Raw genomic sequence first — 15,774 nt, forward strand, 5'->3', positions numbered from 1 at the left:
GTTAAAGCTGGAGAATAAATCACATAAAATGGCATTTTTCTGACTGTTCTATAACGATGGGATTTTCTTCCTATCTAGAAACTCCTCAGAAATTTGAGTGTTTGAAGAAAAGGTTATAAATAGCTATTTAACAAACAAGGGCCTTGTCTCATATTTTTGAACTGTTGACATACTATATATTACAGACTGTAGTTTCTATTCCAATTTCTATTTAAATACGTGCTATACATCAATTCAAGCTGTCGTTCTTATTGAGCCAGGCTAAAAATTAAATGAAGAAAAGAATTATTAAAAACAATCACACAGATTCACTTTGTTGCTTTAGAAGAGAATGGTTGGACAGTTCCGTGAGATTGTAGGCGGGCTGTTAAACAGATTTTAGTCAATCCAGTGGTACCTCTACTTAAGAACGCCTCTACTTAAGAACTTTTCTAGATAAGAACCGGGTGTTCAAGATTTTTTTTGCTTCTTCTTCAGAACCATTTTCCACTTAAGACCCAGAGCCCGGAAAAAATTCCCAGGAAATTTGAGAATGGCACGAAGGCCCAGGCAGTTTCCTGCCATTCCCCCTGGGTTTCTCTCTCTGGCACAGTATATAGGATTGTGCCGGGTGTATGGGAGGTGCATCTCCTCGCTGCCTCAGAGTCCCTCTTTTTTTTTTTAAGTCTTAAAGTTTTGGATTTTTTTGATTCCCCTCACCTCACCTTCTTCCTTTGGCAGTGACTGTCTTTCTCCTCTTCTTCTTCCTCCTCCTCCCACGCAAATTCCGAGCTTTTATTTCTTTCCTAATGGGTTTGCATGGATTATTTGATTTTACATTGATTCCTATGGAAAAAATTGCTTCTACTTACAAACTTTTCTACTTAAGAACCTGGTCACGGAATGAATTAAGTTCTTAAGTAGAGTTACCACTGTACTTGGAATAAATGGAGGAAGACCGCTCTTCATTGGATTGCTCTTAAGTAGTAACTTTTTGTCTACCAATCCTAAATGCCTCTTGGTTTACTGAGAAGCTCTAGGAAATGAAGCAACAGGAGAAGCATCTATGACATTGGTGGAGAAAAATTGGGAGCAACTCTGATTAGATATGTTCAAGACTTTAGATTAAGGAGTATTTTATGGCAGTAATAGCAATAAAACATGGGGGTTTTTTTCACTCTTGGCATATGTGCCACCCAAGTGACTATATTCAGGGTAAGCTATAAGGGAACGTTTTGATGAACATCTTAAAGAGATTTCAATCACTCAAATTATTATTTCTGAATCCTGCTGAAGTGGTTTGAACTGTATTATCTGGGAGGAATATGAGCTTACCAATCTTGAGGAATTGCATAGGGTTTCCTGAGCTGTGAGTGAAAGTCATTCAAAACCAGTCATTAAAAGTAGGAAGATCTCCGATGAGCCCAAGATGAGGGTCACTCCCCAATCTTGGTACTATTTGATCTCTCAGCTGCTTTTGATACCATTGACCATGGTATCCTTCTGGGACAACTATGAGAGTTGGGGCTAAGAGGCACTGTGTTATGGTGGTTCTCCTCCTATCTCTCTGGTCGATCTCAGTCAGTGTTAGTAGGAGGACAGAGATCAACCCCTAGGCCCCTCATTTGTGGGGTGCCCCAGGGCTTGGTCCTCTCTCCCCTCCTATTTAATATCAACATGAAACCACTGGGTGAGGTCATCTGATGATTTGGGGTGAGGTATCAGCAATATCATACTACCACCCCCCTCATCTTCCATAAGAGTTTGAAGATTCTTCTATGCCACCAGGCTTAGGGCTATACTCCCCGACCGATGAATGCTATGCATGTTTGTGGTCTGAGTGGGAATGCCTGATTTTTAATAATTGGAGATTTTAGATTAATTGGATTTATGATATTGAATTATATTGTTTTCTTTTATATGCTGTAAAACGCCCCAAGTCCTTGGGCGGCATATAAACCAGATAGATAGATAGATGGATGGATGGATGGATGGATGGATGGGAGAGAGGGAGGGAGGAAGGAAGGAAGGAAGGATGGATAGAAAGAAAGAAAGAAAGAAAGAAAGAAAGAAAGAATATGCGGATGATACCCAGTTATATATCTCCACCTTGCATCAATTGAGTGAAGCAGTAGATGTGATGTGCCAGTGCCTTGAGGCTGTGAGGATCTGGATGGGAGTCAACAGGTTCAGACTTAACCCAGACAAGACAGAGTGGCTGTGAATATTGCCTCTCAAAAACTATGACAACTATCCATCCTTGGCTCTTGGGGGGGGGGGATTGTCTCCCTCAGAATGGATTTGAAATTTGGGTGTCCTCCTATACTCACAGCTAAAATTAGACCAACATTTGACAGCTGTTGCTAGAGGGACCTTTACACAAGTACATCTAGTGCACCAACTGCGACCTTACCTGGATCGAGAGGCATTCCTCACAGTCAGTCCTGCCCTTGTCACCTCATGATTGGATCATTGCAACAAGTTCTACATGGGGCTACCCTTGAAGAGTGTTTAGAGACTACAACTGGTCCAGAATGCAGTTGCGCGAGTTGTTGTGGGTGCCCCTAGGTACACCCATATTACACCAATTCTCTGTGAATTGCACTGGGGCCCTTTTGGTCTCTGGGCACAATTCAAGGTGTTGGTCATTACCTTTAAAGCCCTACATGGCTTAAGGACAGGTTATCTTCGAGACTGCCTTCTGCACACAACTTCCAGTGACCGGTGAGATCCCCCAGAGTTGGTCTCCTCCAGTTTCAGCTAAACAAAGTTGACTGGTGGGCTCGTGGGAAAGGGCCTTCTCTATGGATGCCCCAGATCTCTGGAATAAGTTACCTCTGGAGGTCAGGACTGCCCCTACCCTATTGGCCTTCCAAAAAAGCAGTTAAGACCTAAGGTTCAGTTTTGGAGATCTTATTCCTATTTAGTCTAATTAATCTATTCTTATTTAACTTCTACCGGAGTTTAGTGGAGGAGGTTATCCAATGATATGGAGTCAGGTATTATCAGTATACTGATTTGTACATTTGTATATTTTGTACATTTTGATCCCTGGCCATCCAAGCAATGCTATCTATGTTCTATCCCAGTACCTGGAGATTGTTAGGATGCAGGAGGGTTAACAAACTTAGGTTTAATCCTACCCAGGTCATTTTGATTTTCACAGACCCCACTCACCACAATCAGAAATGCTTTGTATTCCTGCACAAACATATATTCCTCTATCTAAAATAGGCATAGGAGCATTTATTTATTTATTTATTTTAAAGTGTTATTTCTAACTTTAGAAAGCAAACAGAATATAGTTTTTGTAAAATATAAACTATTTCAAGAATTCTTTCATTCGTTGACTCGTTCAATCAATTTTTATAGCTGCAATGACTTTGAATGAGTCAATGAATTACAAAGTGCTAAAAGATTATCAAAGTGCTAAAGTCTTTGAAGTGGCTACGATGCTTCAGGTTTATCAAACAATATTCAATAATATTCAGATAATGAATATATTATAATTGATAATAATGGATGAATTATACTTGTTCATGACTAGGAATAGCAAGTTGGAGAGTGCACAACAAGTAAGTGAATAACCAATGAATTTGTTTTCCAAAGATACTCACCCAATGTGATTGGTTCTCAGGGATGTCTCTAATTCTCGAAGAATCTGGGTAGATTCTTGAACTCGTCTTCTAAACTGAGTAAAGAAATAAAATCAAATTAAAAATGCAATAGAAATTACACACCTGGCATACATTTATCTACCTGTGACTTATGCATTATATAATGATCCTGAGTTTGAAAAAGTATCTACACATCAATGGGAAATAATATAGACAACAGTAGGAATTTCAGATTGTGAGCATGCCTTGCAATCAATAATGAATTACAAAACAGTTCTTTTGCTGGTTGCATTTTTATATTGATTGCAGGAAGACTATGATTATGAGCAAAGAAAAATCATACACCCAGACAGCAAATGATAAAAGTACCCAATAAAGGGATCAATTCAAATAAAGCCTAGGGCTTAAATTTTAAATAATGAAGACTATAGGAACTATAAGTTTTTGGCAGGTATCAAAGCATACAAGTCATTCAAAACTGATAAATGTTTTATTACTAAAATGTTCATCTTTTAAGGGTCAAGCTTTTGATAGAAAATGCAGGTTTAAGAGAGTGATGCCAGTCTATCTCCTCAGCTTAAGGCTGTCTGGACATTCCTATTTTTCTCAGAACACGATTCCTGCAAATTGTACTTCCACATTTCTGGCCAAACCCAGAAAGAAATATTGTGCATGCCATTGCCAGTGTATCTTTTGTGCTAGAGGTGTTGCTATATAGACAATTCAGAAAATGTAAATGTGCTTTCTCCACCCCCCATCCCACCCCCCTATTAATTAGGCCTGTAGCATCGCTTGCTCTTAATGCTCATTGCATTTCATCTACAACTGCCTTCATTGTTTTCAAGCTGAAATACAAATAGCTGCAGTAAATAAAAAATAATTTTGGCCTTCTCCGGGTCCCATCAACTAAACAATGTTGTCTGGCGGGTCGCAGGGGAAGAGCCTTCTCTATGGCAGCCCCAATCCTCTGGAACCAGCTCCCCCCAGAGATTAGAACTGCCCCCACCCACCTTGCCTTTCATAAACTCCTTAAAACCCACCTTTGTCGCCAGGCATGGGGGAATTGAGATATCTCCCCTGGGCCTATACAATTTATGTATGGTATGCTTGTATGTATGTCTGCTTAATAATGGGGTTTTTTAAATGTTTTTTAAATTATTAGATTTGTTATAAATTGTTTTATTATGTTGTGAGCCGCCCCAAGTCTACGGAGAGGGGCGGCATACAAATCTAATAAACAAATAAATAAATAAATTTTGTAACTGCGTGCAGAATAGCAATTTCTGCTTTTTTAGGAATTTTTTTTTTTAAACCAGTAGTATTTGCCTGCTGAATATTTTTGTTTTGTTTTGTTTTTGTTTTTCCTAAAAGCAAAATCAGTCATAAGGAAGAAAACTATGATAACCAGCTGGTAATGGTTTGTCATCAAGAGAACATCTTTCTTATTTTTAATGCATGTAAAACTAGACAGTCTGTGTCTCATAAGATCATCTTTTCAGAGAAGTTTCCTTATTGGATTCCTCAACTGTGACAAAATGTCTAATTACTGCTTTCACTGGAAAAAGCTGGGATACATTCAGATATGTGTCTGCCTGAAAAATAGTCCATGTTGAATTGTATAGCACAGTCAAACATCAGCACAGGAAATGTTTTATGATATTTTGTATTATGACATAAAACATTTTATGATCATTTTTATAAAATGTTTTGTACAGTTTTCCACATTTGAAATGTACAAGAGTTATTGGCACAAGATATTGGACACATTCTATAAGTTAGTTCACTTGAGGTATTTTGGTTTCAAAATTATTGCCCTATGATGCAGCATTTTGCCTAGCTAAAGGTTATGGGAATGAGTTACTTTCAACTGAATAGAAAGAACATGGAAGTAATTATGGGAAGGAGAGAATATGAAATGGCCATAATTAACCAAAAGTTACCTTTCCACTGAATCCACCTTTGTCTAGATAGGTTTTCAGTTTCTGGATATAGGCAGATGGTGGGTTTTTGACCTGGAATCGTTCCTACAGGTAGACACAGATGGGGTGGAAGAAGAAAACAACATTAAATCCATGGGGAATAGAAAGGATTCTGAAAATGCTAATGTTAGGAAGACAGGCAAGTTAGGTATCACTTTTTAATCTATTTTTGTACAAGATGCTGAGGACACTGTTGTTAAACATAACCAAAATGACAAATATTGCAGGTGCTTCTGAGTCTAAGCACTAGCGGCCCTTAGCTGCCAGATGTAAATGTTTATGAATTATAAACATAACTGCAAAGGGATGAACAGATATATCAACATTATATCAACATTCAAGACCATTACGATATATTCAGGCCTGTTAAAAGTTAGGATACTCCCAATTTTACAGCTCGGGAGTCCTCAAATTATGAAAACTGAGCCCAAAATTTCCATTGCTAAGCAACACCGTTATTAAGTAAGTTTTGTCATATTTTACTACTTTTCTTTCCACAATTGTTAAGTGAATCACTGCACTTGTTAAGTTAGTAACATGATTGTTAAGTAAATCTGGCTTCCTCATTGAATTTGCTTGTCAGAAAGTTGCAAAAGGTGATCACATGACCCAAGGACACTGCAGTCATCATAAATACGAGCCAGTTACCAACTATATGAATTTTGATTAGGTGACCATGAAGATGCTGCAATGGTCATAAATCTTGAAAATAATCATAAATTACCTTTTTAATGCTGTTGAGACTTTGAATGGTCATTTAAAAAACTGTTATAAGTTGAGGACCACCATGGTTTCTATCACAAAGGGATGATACCCATCTCTTAAAACACTTTAGCCTGGAAATGGAAAAAGTGGTACCTCTACTTATGAACTTAATTTGTTATGTGACCAGGTTCTTAAGTAAAAAAGTTTGTAAGAAGCAGCAATTTTTCCCATAGGAATCAATGTAAAAACAAATAATTTGTGCAATCGAGGAAACCACAGGGTCTCCACCCAGGAGATTCCTAGAGAGACCCCACGGAAGCTTCTCCCTGCCTTTTCTGGACCTGTTTCCTCCCAGGAGATTCCTAGAGGCCCCACAGAGGCTTCTCCCTGCCTTTTCCGGCCCTGTTTCCTCCCAGGAGATTACTAGAGAGGCCCCACGGAGGCTTCTCCCCACCTTTTCTGGCCCTGTTTCCTCCCAGGAGATTCCTAGAGAGGCCCCACGGAGGCCTCTCCCCACCTTTTCCAGCCCTGTTTCCTCCCAGGAGATTCCTAGAGAGGTCCCATGGAGGCTTCTCCCCACCTTTTCCGGCCCTGTTTCCTCCCAGGAGATTCCTAGAGAGGCCCCACAGAGGCTTCTCCCTGCCTTTTCCGGTTACAGTTTTGGAGGCTTGGGTTGATAAGTGGAAAATGGTTCTTGAGAAGAGGCAAAAAAATATTGAACACCCGGTTCTTATCTAGAAAAGTTCGTAAGTAGAGGCGTTCTTAGGTAGAGGTACCACTGTACACTTGAATTGGGTTTACAGTGTTCTGTGGTTTTCACTCAACTCCAGCCATAGCAAACTGTAAACTTTAAAGAATCAGTGGATCTGTAAAAAGAGGCTGCAGACAATGCTTTCCATAAACATTGTTTAAATGCAGAACTCAGATCATTTAGTCCCGTCTAAGTCATCCCTGCTTCCTTTCCCCATAATAACTGCATTGCATCACCCTGTGCCATAATATGACACGATGTTTCACAAGAGTGATTGTGTGCTGCCTCCTGGTCTTACTGTCTGAAGCACAAGTGCTAAAACATTTGCTTCAAAGGATTCTGAAATAATTAAAGGATTCATTGTTAACATTGTACCATAGAAACATAGAAACATAGAAGACTGACGGCAGAAAAAGACCTCATGGTCCATCTAGTCTGCCCTTATACTATTTCCTGTGTTTTATCTTAGGATGGATATATGTTTATCCCAGGCATGTTTAAATTCAGTTACTGTGGATTTACCAACCACGTCTGCTGGAAGTTTGTTCCAAGCATCTACTACTCTTTCAGTGAAATAATATTTCCTCACGTTGCTTTTGATCTTTCCCCCAACTAACTTCAGATTGTGTCCCCTTGTTCTTGTGTTCACTTTCCTATTAAAAACACTTCCCTCCTGAACCTTATTTAACCCTTTAACATATTTAAATGTTTCGATCATGTCCCCCCTTTTCCTTCTGTCCTCCAGACTATACAGATTGAGTTCATTAAGTCTTTCCTGATACGTTTTATGCTTAAGACCTTCCACCATTCTTGTAGCCCATCTTTGGACCCGTTCAATTTTGTCAATATCTTTTTGTAGGTGAGGTCTCCAGAACTGAACACAGTACAGTATTCCAAATGTGGTCTCACCAGCGCTCTATATAAGGGGATCACAATCTCCCTTTTCCTGCTTGTTATGCCTCTAGCTATGCAGCCAAGCATCCTACTTGCTTTTCCTACTGCCCGACCACACTGCTCACCCATTTTGAGACTGTCAGAAATCACTACCCCTAAATCCTTCTCTTCTGAAGTTTTTGCTAACACAGAACTGCCAATGCAATACTCAGATTGAGGATTCTTTTTACCAGTTTAAAACTAGGTTGTGTAGTTGAATGGAAGTGTCTAAGAAATAGAGTAAGACAGGAGTGTCCTCTGACTGTGGTAAAAGCTTTTACTTTATTGTAGCAGTCATCATTTTGGATTTTTTTGACCGCTGCTGGTAGACATCCCTGGAGCAGTCCATGTAAAAATGAGAGAGTTGACAAGGTGATGTGTATACAAGAACAAACAACTAAGTGAACACAAGAACAAAGGGGCACAATCTGAGGTTAGTTGGGGGAAAGATCAGAAGCAACGTGAGAAAATAGTAGATGCTTGGAACAAACTTCCAGCAGACGTGGTTGGTAAATCCATAGTAACTGAATTTAAAGATGCCTGGGATAAACATACAACAATCCTAAGATAAAATATAGGAAATAGTATAAGGGCAGACTAGATGGACCATGAGGTCTATTTCTGCCGTCAATCTTCTATGTTTCTATGTAATATGTGCATACATGTTAAAAGAAAAAAGAATTGTTCTTGCAGGATTGCCTGCGGGGTAATGCGTTTTTGGATGGTATGCTTGGCAAATAATTTTTAATTCTATGTATTTTTGACATACATACATACATACATACATACATACATACATACATACATACATAATAAATAAATACATACATACATACATACATACATACATACATACATACATAAATATATAAATAAATAAATGCCACGGGTGGCACCCAGAGCCATATCAGAGGGGACATGAGGTGTTGCCCTATGTCAGCTCCAGCATACATGGGCCTGCTGGCTAGCCTGATTTTCGGCCTTGGGGACGGCCATTTTCCTGAAGCCCTGGAGTTTGAAAAACGGCCCAACAGGGAAATCGGAGGTTCAGAAAAACAGACTTCTAGTTTGCCTATTGTGCTGTGTTTTTTTGCATTCAGGGCTTCAGGGAAGCTTTTTGAAGCCTCCAGAGTGTGAAATAACAACACAACAGGCAAACCGGAAGTTCATTTTTCCAAACGTTTGGATTGGACATTTTTTTCACCATCCCAGGCTTCAGTGAGGCCTGTGCTTTTGTGTGGGGGCATGGGAGGTTGTGTGTATGTACAGGGGGCAGCACAGGGAGGGGTTGTACATGCTTGTGGGGGGGGAATGATACATAAACAGAAAAAGATTCGGCATCATTGGTTTAACTCATCTATCAATGTAAGGGATAAATGATCACCCCTTAGTAATCCAGTTAGAAGTCGATATGTTTTACCTCAGCAACAAGTGACTGATTTAAATGGTCTGTGTAAAGACAGATACACAGGCGCCATTTATGACTTCCCAACAGGAACATCTACACTACCCACATTGCCACTTCCTATATGATTCATGCTAAATAAAGGCCAAGCTTTTTTTGGCCCCGTCACTTACTCAGCTGTATTTGTTGTGAGCTAAAGCAGACACAAATACGTTCCCAAGGATCCTGTGAACTGATATCATTCAAAAACAGAACAGCGAGCGAGACATTTTCTTGATTCCAAACTGCCCACCCAATGAACACCTTAAGATTGCTCTCTGAAATAAAGGACATTAGGAAAAACACCCTGTGCCAGAGCGGTTTTAGCAGATCTATGTAGAGCTGAATCTGAGAGAGACATTCATGTAGCCCGGAATGAGTCATTTTTCCCTTGTTCTCTTTAGCACCATCATTCGCAAGCCTGTGCCTTTATTAAACGGAGGAATATATACTTTCACAGCATGAACAGGTGCCATTTCCCTCATGCGGCTGTGCCAACAGCTTGTTTTCACAAGGGACCCTTAAGTAACCACCTTCCTTGTTTAATTCAGGATGGAGAAATATTGTTTCTCCACCTCTACTAAACTCATGAAAGGCAACTCAAAAGAAGGAACAGCTGTTTGTTATGAAACAGCCCACTTTCATATGTACCTATTTGCTTTGGCAGGATTTTGAAATGTTTCAGCTAAGGTGATTGTGAGGTTTTTTTTGGCTAGGTTCACATCACAGAAAGTGTGAACCTCACAAACAATGATTTAGACGGAAAGCCAGTTTAACATTAAATATGAATCCAGTGAAAAATGCTTCTGGTTTATCTGGTAGGTACAAACAGACCTGAAAGTAAGAGTTATCCCTCCCCACACAAACAGAGGCCCAGTTTTTCCTACCGTGTAGTAAACCTGGTTTAATGCTCTGGAAGACAGATGTACTTCCTTTTACCCCAAATGCAAGGCAGTGAGATTTGATTGAGAGGCTGCAATCTGCCTAGCGCAGTGATGGCGAACCTATGGCACAGGTGCCACAGGTGGCACGCGGAGCCATATCTGCTGGCACATGAGCCATTGCCCTAGCTCAGCTTCAACATGTACGTGTGTGCTGGCCAGCTGATTTTTGGCTCACACAGAGGCTCTGGGAGGGCATTTTTGGCTTCCAGAGAGCCTCCGGGGGGATGGGGGAGGGTGTTTTTACCTTCCCCCTGGCTCCAGGGAAGCCTTTGGAGCCTGGGGAGGGTGAAACATGAGCCTATTGTGCCCACCAAAAGTTGGGAGACAGGCCATTCCTGGCCTACAGAGGGCCTCCAGGGTGTGGGGGAAGCAGTGTTCGCCCTCCCCAGGCATTGAATTGTGTATGTCGGCACTCACACATGTGCAATATAGTGCATGCATGTTCTTTGGGCACCCGAGGAAAAAAAGGCCATATCACTGGCCTAGCAGATCTCCCAAATTTAAAGTTTTGGCCTTATTCAAATAGATAATGAAAGCATGTGTTCACGGATAAAATCATACTTATTGCTTCTATCCCAAATAAATTTCTGTGAACACCTGAAGGACAAATTGGTATCCACAGAAAATTAGACACTTGTGAAGAGCAAAATTGTATGCATGGTGAATGCAACCCAAATCTCATAAATTGGTCTTTTGAACATATTCTATTTCTCAACACTTAAGCTACTAGTATTAGGACATCAACTCTGAACTTCTGGATGATGTTTGTGATCCTGTGACAGACCAATTTAAGGTATTTTCTTTTCCTCTAACAGTTTCCTGTGGGAAAGTAAAGATAGAAATAGCCTTGTTTATCCAGTCTTCTCAAGGACAAACCACACTAGACTTCTAATTATCTTGAACTGCCACAGGTGTCCTATCAAATATCCCTGACATTTATCATGTTAGGTCAGAGCTAAAGCAAGCATAATTATAATACTATCCACAAACACCTAAATGATTGTGGAATATCCTTCTGTGCCTATAAGATTTCTGGCCAAACCTTTTTAGACCCTTTATTTTAAAAAAAAATTAATAAGAAGGTATTACGTAAGTTGCAAACCAAAGCTACAGACTTTCATAGAGTCCTCGGAGAGGGGCGGCATATAAATCCAATTAAATAAACAAAATAAATAAATAAATCCCTTTGTTTAGAAACACATCTTTACTTATTAAGAAAATAGCACTCCACAAAGGTAAATTTAAAGGGTCTAGAGAGTGCCTAAAGGCAACTGCAAGAAACAAATTCACCACTTTTCTGTACAATAAATAGGCATTTTGCTATTGGTCCTCCTCTTTATAATATAGCCACAGAATACAGTACTTTAAAACAGGGGTCTCCAACCTTGGCAACTTTAAGACTTATGAACTTCAACTTCCAGAATTCTGGGAGTTGAAGTCCACAAGTCTTAAAGTTGCCTAGATTGGAAACATCTGCTTTAAAAGACTGTTTTCAAGATCACCAGCCACAGAAATTATAACTCGCAGAATTCTCAGCCATATGAGGAGCTTTGAATATTAAACCACATTGGAAACCAAATTATGATTCATATAGCTATTTTACATAGAGCAGTCTGGTCTCTTACCTGGTCACATATTAATTCCCATTTCTTTTCATTGTCATACTGGCTCAGAAGCTTTATTTTGTCTTGCGGCAGATACATACAATTCTATAAAAAGAGATGGGGGGGAAGAGAAAGTATAGTTTATACAGAATAATTGCATAGCAAGAATTGTGATACGTTCAATCAAGTCAAGTTTTTCATTCAGGTAGTCCTCAACTTACGATCACAACTGAGCCCAAAATTTATGTGGCTAAGGAAAATATTTGTTAAGGGAGTTTTGCTCCACCTTACAACCTTTTTTTGCCACAATTGTTAAGTGAATCACTACAGTTGTTAAGTTAGAGTTAACCTGATTTCCCATTAACTTTGTTTTTTGGAAGGTTGCAAAAGGTAACGTGGCACATTGCAACTGTAATAAATATGAGCCAGATGCCAAGCATCTGGATTTTGGTCATGTGACCATGGGGGGGGGGTTGCAATGGTCATAAGTGTAAAAAAATGGTCATAATAAGTCACTTTTTTCAGTGCCACTAACTTTAAATGAATGGTTGTAAGTTGAGAACTACCAGTAATACAGTACTGGAGGGTACACCGAGAAGGCTTCAGCTGTGCAATCACAATTTTCATCTTGACTGTTTTTGTCCCTGCTCCCCTATATGTCTCTGCTTTGAATTTTTTGAAGCATTTATTTGAATCCTTTGTAGGGGCGTACATAAGTGCACTGGTGTGCCTTTCATCCCCTGTCCAATTGTCTTTCCTTTCTTCCACCTATCTTATATATTCTCTTCCTTTCATATATCCTCTCCTCTAAGTTCACTCTCACCCTCATTTATATTATCACATGTCTATTTTTCTTCCTACGTATTTGTATATTGGACAAATGAATAAAAAAAAATAAAAAAAATAAGTAGTGAGTTGCTGCCCCAATCACTGTTTTTTCTTCAATGCTCCCACTGAAAGTTGTATATGAATCTATACTGAATTCATTTTCTTTATTTTTACCAGACAGTCTTAATGCAGGTACAGATATATTCCATGTTAGGAGATCTTCTGCAGAGTTTCTTTTTCTGTCTCAACAGCATCTGATACTTTGGAAGTGGGTGGGGGGAGCTGAGGTTGGGGAAATTCCCCTCCTTATGGTTATTTCCTCTAAGGATTTTTTAATATATACTTCTGAAAATGTTATCTTCTATAGGGATGGTGCCATTTTGGGCTTATTATAACAGTCTGTGGAGAGGGGCGGCATACAAATATAAATAACAAATAAATAAATACATAAATAAATAAACATCAACTAGAGGGAAATATTAATCAGCAACATATAGCAAGGGGCTAGAAGTTGATTGATAGGGAGAAAGGAATAATGTAAATGTAGAGGGTGGGGAATCATTTCCAGAGATCATTGAACAATTTAAAAAATCTGGATCCTCCAAATTGTATGATTTAAATGTACATTTTCCCCCCATTTTTATGTAAGCTTTCCAGAGTCTATAATTGGGACAGTAGTTATATGCTGTGAAATAAATAAATACTATTTGGCAAATGTTCTAAGTTGTTGCACATTAATTGTGCATTTGATTTACAGCTAATATAAAATAAGGTTCCCTACATTTGGTTGGTACAAGATGGTTAGAAACATCCCCGGTATAATTACATCAACTCTCAACAAATAAAGTTTGAGAGCTTCTCCCACTTATTTCTACTTTCCAATTAGGTTAGGAGAATATCTGCACTGCAGAATAGAAATGAAACTTTCCTTGGGATGATCTGCTAAATCAAGTCTACTGTTAGTCACATGCTGCTCAAAAGGCCTGGCTCATTGTACAACAGCCTGGCTACCCAAATAATACTCATATTCATGATCTGCTGTGTTCCTCTTTTGTTTCAACATAAAGAACAACAACAAAAAAAGAAGTCTTTGGCTCCTTGTGATTATGCTTGAATGAAATCAGCATGTATTTAGAGGAGATTATCTCAGTGGCAGGAAGTTGCAAGCTGGCTGTGTGTTGGGTTCTTGCAACCATTCTTTCTCAACCTAACCTGTTCTCATTTCCCTTAACAACTTGCTGATTGAAATATTCCATATAGGATGGAAAAATAGGACCATTGGTTAAGACTAACCGGTCATGTGCCAATTTTCTTAACAACAGAAAACACTAATAAACACTAATATTTGTAACTCAGGGATCCTTGATGTTCTCTGAGCTTGTGCTAGTAACTGATGATGTTACCTAGTTAGGTTAATGAAATATTTGTAAGAAATCAGTGAGCTCCAGACTCCTGCCTCAAAAAGTAAATAAATTCTTTCCTTGATCAATGAGTGACAATCATTCATGTGAAAAGATTTTCTTTCCTTCCAATAAAGATTTACCAAATCACCTACTCTGAATTGTAATAATCTCAAATTATAATTAACCCTTTATCTCAGTCCTTTTGTTTGATTTGAGATTGCCTGAATATTGTCTGCAAGTAAAATGAACTATCAAGAGAAAAAATGCTGAAAGATATCCAAATTTCTTCAAGCAGCTAGTGAGATTCAAAACACAAATCTCTTTTATCTAGGTCTGCCAATTTTAATTTGCCTAATGAACATATGCTTCACTTAATGGTGATTTGCTTAACATTGGCAAAAAAATGTCATAAAAAGCGGGCATAACTCACTTAACTACCTCAGTAATAGAATTTCTGATCCCATCAGTGGTTGTAAGTTGAGGACTACCTTTATATCATCCCATAAATGTGAAAAAAATAATGTGGGATCAATACTAGTATAGTAAAATTACATTAGGTTTATTTGGTCAGAGGTGGCAGAGTTTCCTAGACAGTTTAAAGTTTTGCTGTTCCTACCCGAAAAGGATAAACATCTGTATATTATCTCATCCCTTATTAGTACAGTGGTACCTCATCTTACGAACGCCTCTTCTAACGAACTTTTTGAGATACGAACCCGGTGTTTAAGATTTTTTTTGCCTCTTCTTCCGAACTATTTTCACCTTACGAACCCAAGCCGCTGCTACTGGGATGAAGGGGTTTCTTTTTTTTTTCCTTTTTTGAAAAAAGAAAAGGGAGGGGCGGCTTGGAGGGGGAAAGAGTTTGCAGAGAACAGCGTGCTTGCAGAGGCACTGAAAGGGTGTCTTTTGAAGAAAGAAAAGGGAGGGGCAGCTTGGAGGGGGAAAGACTTTGCATTAACAAAAGTAGGAGAACAGAGTGCTTGCAGAGGCACTGAAGGGGTGTCTTTTGAAGAAAGAAAAGGGAGGGGCGGCTTGAAGGGGGAAAGAGTTTGCAGAGAACAGCGTGCTTGCAGAGGCACTGAAAGGGTGTCTTTTGAAGAAAGAAAAGGGAGGGGCGCCCCCTTGCCTTTCTTCTTCCCACTCACCCTTTATCCTAGCCTTGCTCCTTCCACCCGCCCCCTTTAACTGCTCCTCCCTGCCCTCTGTTCACCTCCCTTCTAAAGTTTGGGATTTTCCTGAAGGATTTGCACCTATTATTTGCTTTTACATTGATTCCTATGGGAAACATTGTTCGTCTTACAAACTTTTCACCTTACGAACCTCCTCCTGGAACCAATTAAGTTCGTATCATGAGGTACCACTGTACTTTTCTTAGCAGAGATGTATAGGCCTGAGGGTGGGGTGGGGTAATATTTTACCTTTCCTTTATATAGAGGACCAGCTGATGATAAACAATTAAAACTTTATGTAAGTAAAACATGATCAGGTGGCATAAAATATGTACATCGTTAAAAACCTTCAACAGTTAATTCCAAGAGATCTTCAACTCCTCCTCCTCCTCTTCCTCCTTTCCCACTATAAATTCTG

At 39.2% G+C, this 15,774-nt stretch overlaps 1 protein-coding gene across 6 annotated transcripts in view; it reads right to left on the bottom strand.

The window, feature by feature from the left end:
- FMNL1 (formin like 1) overlaps positions 1 to 15,774 on the bottom strand; it is a 122,213-nt gene that overhangs the window by 51,815 nt on the left and 54,624 nt on the right. For all 6 annotated transcript variants that reach the window (XM_070766949.1, XM_070766951.1, XM_070766952.1 and 3 more), the window contains exons 2-4: positions 11,978 to 12,061; positions 5,537 to 5,620; positions 3,597 to 3,670 (exon numbers count right to left, since the gene is read on the bottom strand). In XM_070766949.1, coding sequence (XP_070623050.1) covers positions 3,597 to 3,670; positions 5,537 to 5,620; positions 11,978 to 12,061 — 242 coding nt within the window. The remainder of the gene's footprint in view (positions 1 to 3,596; positions 3,671 to 5,536; positions 5,621 to 11,977; positions 12,062 to 15,774) is intronic.

This window comes from Erythrolamprus reginae, chromosome Z (genome assembly GCF_031021105.1).
Source record: "Erythrolamprus reginae isolate rEryReg1 chromosome Z, rEryReg1.hap1, whole genome shotgun sequence".
Classification (NCBI taxonomy): Eukaryota; Metazoa; Chordata; class Lepidosauria; order Squamata; family Dipsadidae; genus Erythrolamprus; species Erythrolamprus reginae.